The sequence below is a fragment of the Gekko japonicus genome, unplaced genomic scaffold, assembly GCF_001447785.1.
Source record: "Gekko japonicus isolate JY-2015 unplaced genomic scaffold, Gekko_japonicus_V1.1 scaffold697, whole genome shotgun sequence".
NCBI classification, from domain to species: Eukaryota; Metazoa; Chordata; class Lepidosauria; order Squamata; family Gekkonidae; genus Gekko; species Gekko japonicus.
Window position 1 is genome coordinate 592,362 of NW_015160230.1, and position 6,000 is coordinate 598,361.

The window sequence follows — 6,000 nt, forward strand, 5'->3', positions numbered from 1 at the left end:
TCGAGGTTTGGGCCTAGTGGAGTGGGAAAGTGTTCATGTAGCTCCAGACCTCTGCAGTCTCATGCTGTTGCTGACTGGGCAAGGACACTTTCCCAATGGTTGCTCCTCCTTGCGATTCCTCACAGGCAGCTTTCTCTCCCCCCCCCCCAATTTGTATTGCCTGTTGAGTGGCCAGACTTTTTAACCAAACTCAGGAGGAGAATTAATGCTTTAGAGAACTGTATGTGTCTTTTAAGAGAACACATACTGGCACAACTTGCATGGACCAGCTCAAAACATGTAACATCAGGCGTTTTCTTACTATACACCACTTGCAGATTGCATAGAGTTTCCTCTGAATTTTGCTGCCGAGTAGATGTATGGTGATGGCCCAGTGACTGTTCTGGCTCCCTTTTTCTCTTTTGTTCCTTGGCAGGCAATCCCTCTCAGTCTACTTCCCTTCACTACATGAATCCTTACCAGCTCAATGCATACGCTATGGCACTGAAGGCTGTCGGAGAGATCATCCAGGACTATGACAGTGACAAAATGTTCCCAGCACTTGGGTTTGGAGCCAAAATACCACCTGATGGCCATGTGTCTCATGAGTTCCCCTTGGTATTGACACCTCCCTTTGAATCATTTCAGCATTCAGAAACAGCAGCGGAATTTTACGTTATTTCAGATTCAATAGAGCCAGACAGCCTAACTTGCCCACATTCTCTGATGATGCAGAAGTCTTTGTTCTGCTGAAAGCAAAAACTTTGAGAAAATAAGGATATGAGCACAACCTGGTTGCAATCAGACCAAAGGTCCATCTAGGCCTGCATTTGTTTTTCCGCCGTGGCCAGTCAGATGCTCCCATGAAGCCCATGGATATGAGATGAAGGCCCCCTTCTGCTGTTCCTTCCCAGCAAATGCATACAGAGGAGCCAAGTCTCTCGTCACAGAGATTTCATTTCATGTTAATGGCTAACAGCCATTGATAGACCTGCCCTCCGTGCATTCGAATAATCTGTTTTTAAATACCACATAAACTCATGGCCATCACCACACACTTCTGTGAAGTGTGGGCTTTGCTTTCCTGGGTCATGGTTTGATTCTCACTGGATATAGCTGGGGTTCCTGAGGCTAGATTAGAACAAAAACTGGGTTTGAAGTGCTTTCATTCTCTATGACTTAGAGTTTCCACATTTGCAACATTGTCCCTGGTTTGAGATTGCCATGCCTCTAAATCTCCAGGGAAGGCTGTTCCTATAGTATCAGGCATATCTGTGCTTCCTGCCAGGGAGAGTCCTTCGTTCTCAAGTCTTTCGGTAACTGCCTCTGGCTAGAATGCTAATCTATGCTAATGCATAGTTATCAACTGAAGCAGATGTTGAAATAAGAGGGAGAATCTAAAGAGGGCAAGGAAGCAGCCTCTGACTGGGAACTTTCACCCTAACACTCTCTTTCTCTGCTGCAGAACGGCAACTCTGACAATCCTCAATGCAGTGGAATAGAGGGAATCCTTGAAGCCTATCACGACAGCCTCAAGACTGTCCAGCTCTATGGCCCAACTAATTTTGCACCGGTGGTTAACCACGTAGCTAGGTATGCCCCTCCAGTCCAAGATGATCCTCACAATGCATAGCAGAGATTTTCTGCAGTTTGCATTGAGGTGTGGGCAGCGGGGAGCCTAATTCCATTGTTGCAGGCAGATTTAGATGACCACTTGCATTGCAGTGGCTTCTTTCAAACTCACTGCAGGTAACTGTGTGGCGACTGGATGCCTGAAGGTATGATAACGGACAACATCACACAGAATGAAAGCAGCGTTTAAAGCTGGTCCTTGGCTTTATGAAACTAGGAAGATCTAAGCTCAGTTCACAATGAATAGTGTATTTTTTTTAAGGTGAAGACATGAGCTGACTTTTTCAATGTGTTTACACATATTGAACTCGTCTTACGAGAGTCCGAATAGGTGACAAGTGCAGGAGAAGGGAGGGATCTAGAGTGTGTATGGTTCAAGGATCCAGGGAGCAGCAAAGTGGCCGAGAGCTACCTGAGGTTCCCAAAGTTTTTCTCTGCCCCCACCCCTACATTCAGAAGAGCACAAGAGTAGGGGAAGGCCCCTCTGTGTTTAGGTAATGGCAGTCTTTGGGCTTACAGAAAGAGATCAGTTTAGTAGAACATTCAGACTGCCTTGCCTCTGCCCCAATATTCATGAGATCTCCCCTCCCCTCAGGTACGCAGCTGCTGTGCAAGACGGTTCCCAATATTTTGTTTTGCTCATCATCACGGATGGTGTGATATCAGACATGGCCCAGACGAAAGAAGCTATAGTCAATGTAAGTAGCACAGCTTCTGCTTCCTCCATGTGGCACAGGATTGTAAGGGTGCTGTAGGTTCTGGTGGGAAGACAAGCAAAACATTGCCTTGTGCCAATGCTCTTCTGTCTGTCAGGGTGAAAAACTTTCCGCTTTTGAAAGGCTCAGGATTATGTTAGGATGTTCATGTTCCTGGCATTTGCTTCTAGGTGGGAAAATGATACAATGTTCACCACTTGAAGCTTCTAGGTGGGAAAATGATACAATGTTACAGTAGCACAGATCTCTGTTCACCACTTGAAAAGGTCTCCAGAAATACACAGTCTAGGTATTTCCCTGTCAATGCATTGCTTGCGTTGCCCACCATGTAGCTGGTTTCTGACTGCATATTAATTATATTAATATATCATTTCTGCTTCTCTTCATAGTTAGCATTCTGATAGTGCTTAGACTATTTCACATGCATTGCCCCAGTAGCCATTCCAACAGCCCTGTAAGGTAGGACAGTGTAATTTTATTGCCCAGATATTACAGATGGGGCACCCAAAGCCATCCAATGACTAGATGAATGAAGTAAGATTTGAAGCAGGATTTGTCCAGCTCCCTCTGCCTACCAGTATGCTAACATCAGTTCTCTTCTGAGACCTCAGTGAAAAGTTAAGGCTTGCCCAGTAACTACCTAGTTTGTGGCTCAAGTGGACTTTGAACCTGGGTCTCCCAGCCCATGAAGATCACATGAACTGTCAGAAGCTTCCTATTTACCACACAATATGCTTTTAACACCCAGCAGCTTCCTCAGGCAATTTTCCCCTTTCAATGTTTGCCACCACTTTGACCCTTTCCATGTATGGTGCTCAGGGATGAAACAGTGATGAGTGTTGCTTGTTATTAAGCAACTGTTGTTGCAGTCCCCCGTTACGGTGCAGCCACAGATCAGCTCAGGCAAAGATTTCTTATTATTACTGCTTCTGTGTTTAACAGTGAGAACAATCAGTGACTGCTGGAGGGGAAGAAAAGGGAACTAGATAATTTGATAATGAGACCGAGAGAGTGTGTTAAATACAAACAAGGTTCCTGAAGGCATTAGTGGAGGCAGAGTGGAAAGCAGGAGATATCACTATGATTTCTTCTCCCTCGTGATAAATTACATAATGGCAAAACCCATTAGCAAGTAAAAGAACATTAGGGTCAGGAAAAGAGTGGGAAGGTTTGTCTTTATGCAAACAGAAAGTTTTCACCTGATAAAACAGAAAACAGGGGGGGGAGATGCTATGTGTTTTTGTATGGTGGTAGTAATCAGTTGTTACCCAGGACTAAATCTGCCCTTCATGGCAGAGATTATAAATCACACAGATGTTTTTTCTATATAACCACTGGATACTGCATTGGGGTGTTTTTTTTTAAAGGACCAAAACCTGCAAGTAGATAATGTGATCAAAATTAGATATGTAAGTGTGCCAACAAAAGACCAACTATGGTCCCGGTCACACGGGCCAGAAAATTCAGGGGGGAGCATGGCTGTTTGCCCCAGAGCAAACTAACGCGCGGCCGCCGGATCACATGTCCCGCCGACCTCCCGTGGTTCGGGGAGAGGTGCCGATCACACGACAATCCTGTGGCACGGCAAAGAAGCGGTGCGGCGCGATCACAGCAGCAATGGCTAGGTGCTGCTGCTGTGGCAAACAGGGTTGTGGGGGTTTTTAAACCGAAGTTTGCGCATGCGCAATTGGGTGCATGTGTGCATCCCGTGGAGACTTGGGGGGGGGAACCTTTTTGCGACGGGACATGGGCAGGCGCCGGATGCCACGAACTACCACCGGAAACGCGATCAGACGCCCGCCCTTGCCCCACGGTTTCCGGAAACGAGTACCTCAGAGGTACTAGTTTTTTACACCGCATCTTCGGCGGGAAGCCTCGGGTTCACCATGGGAGCTCTACGCTTCCCAGATGTTGCGGTGTGATCGCGCCCGGAAAATCCGCCTATCTTCCATCTCTGTAGCATGGCTAATACTCCGTGTGACCACAGCCAATGTTTTGCTAGATTGACACTGTACCAGGGCTCCCCAATGTGGTGTCCATGGATGCCATGCTGTCCACTGACTCCAGTTTGGTGTAGTGGTAAAGAGTGGGAGACTGTCATCTGGGAGAACAGGGTCCAATTCCCCACTCCTCCACATGCAGCCAGCCAGGTGACCTTCGGTCAGTCATAAGTTCTCTCAGAGCTGTTCTCTCAAGAGCAGTTCTCTCAGAACTCTTTCAGCCCTACCTGCCTCACAGGGTGTCTGTTGAGGGAAGAGGAAGGGTGCGGTATTAATCCAATCTCTTCTTCTTTTACATCCACCCAATGTTGTTAGAAAGTGGGAGGTGCCAGGTGGGGCTTTTAGCCAACCGAGCTTCAGATTGGCTATTGAAGATTTGATTGGTCATCCAGGTTTTTTTAAAGGTTGCTTTGGCAGCAGTCGCCACCACAGCACAAAGATCTTTACTTTGTGTCTGAAGGTAAGCTGTGGCAGCCATTTTGTGGCTGTCTTCACTTCCTGCTGTAGACACCACACTGTGTTAGAATTCCAACAGTGCCCATCAGTGTTCCCTCTAAGCTGAGTTAGTGTGAGCTAGCTCACAGTTTTTTTAACCTCCGGCTCACAGATTTTTGTCTTCGCTCAGGAAGGATGGCTCCAGAGCAAACTAATTTATGCAGTAGCCAAATCGCTTGCTTACAACTGTAATGCCAGTAGCTCACAAAGTGGAATTTTTCCTCACAAGATTCCACAACTTAGAAGGGTCATTGGTGCCCACAGGCTCGAAAAGGCTGGAGAACCTTGCGCTGTACTATAGCCAGCAGCTAACTTAACCAAAATAAGTGTTTATAATCCAAAGACTCTCTTTGCTGTTAATGCTTCCTATGGCTTGAGGGAGGAAAGATTCCACAGCCTGTCTTGTGCTGTGATGTAGCTGTCACAAGAGCTGGTCTTGTGGGTTGCAGAAAAAGCCCAAACTAGCACACATTCTCCAAGTGTTGGTCTGGCTGGGAGTTGCACTGCCACCCATCATGAATGGGTAACTGAGCATTCAAACTACCATCAGTTGTCAGATAAAGGAATCTCCCAATCTCCAAAAATGGCCATATATCTGTAAGAAGGCCTAAATTGCTATAAGGTTAAGTTTACCATTAAGACTGTCTTTGATTCTGGGTATCTGTGCCAAGTCAACCAAACAATCGTACTGATCCCATTTACTGCCCTATCAGCTTTATTCCAGATGAGGGATAATAAATTGTGATAATAAATACAACGGTTTCTAGCCAGGCCGTCCGGCTGCGGCTCCCCTTGTCTCTTCCCCCATCCCCTATCCAAGACCCCGGTGAGCCAGGGCACCAGGCCTCGTCACTCCCCCCCCCGTTCGAGGTCCTGGTGGGCCAGGTCGGTAGGGCTCATTCATTCTCCCCCCATTCGAGGCAGTGGGGGGCCAGGGCGCTAGGCCTCATTCTTCCCCGCCCCCTGCTCAAGGCCCCTGCGGGCAAGGCTGTCCAGCCTCATCCCTCTCCCCCCCTTCAAGGCCTCAGTGGCCCAGGATGCCCAGCCTCATCCCTTCTCTTGCCGCGGCTCTCCCTGCCCCCAGCGGCATTGGCTTTGCCAGACTCATGGGGCTCGTCGTTTCTCCTCTACCCCCCCCCCCCGTTCCAGGCCCTGGTGGGCCAGGCCGCCCAGCTCCA

At 47.9% G+C, this 6,000-nt stretch overlaps 1 protein-coding gene across 2 annotated transcripts in view; it reads left to right on the forward strand.

The window, feature by feature from the left end:
* The window catches only part of LOC107111207 (copine-5), a 218,419-nt gene that overhangs the window by 203,105 nt on the left and 9,314 nt on the right, over positions 1-6,000 (forward strand). For both annotated transcript variants that reach the window (XM_015412140.1, XM_015412147.1), the window contains 3 exons: positions 416-597; positions 1,445-1,572; positions 2,207-2,309. In XM_015412140.1, coding sequence (XP_015267626.1) covers positions 416-597; positions 1,445-1,572; positions 2,207-2,309 — 413 coding nt within the window. The remainder of the gene's footprint in view (positions 1-415; positions 598-1,444; positions 1,573-2,206; positions 2,310-6,000) is intronic.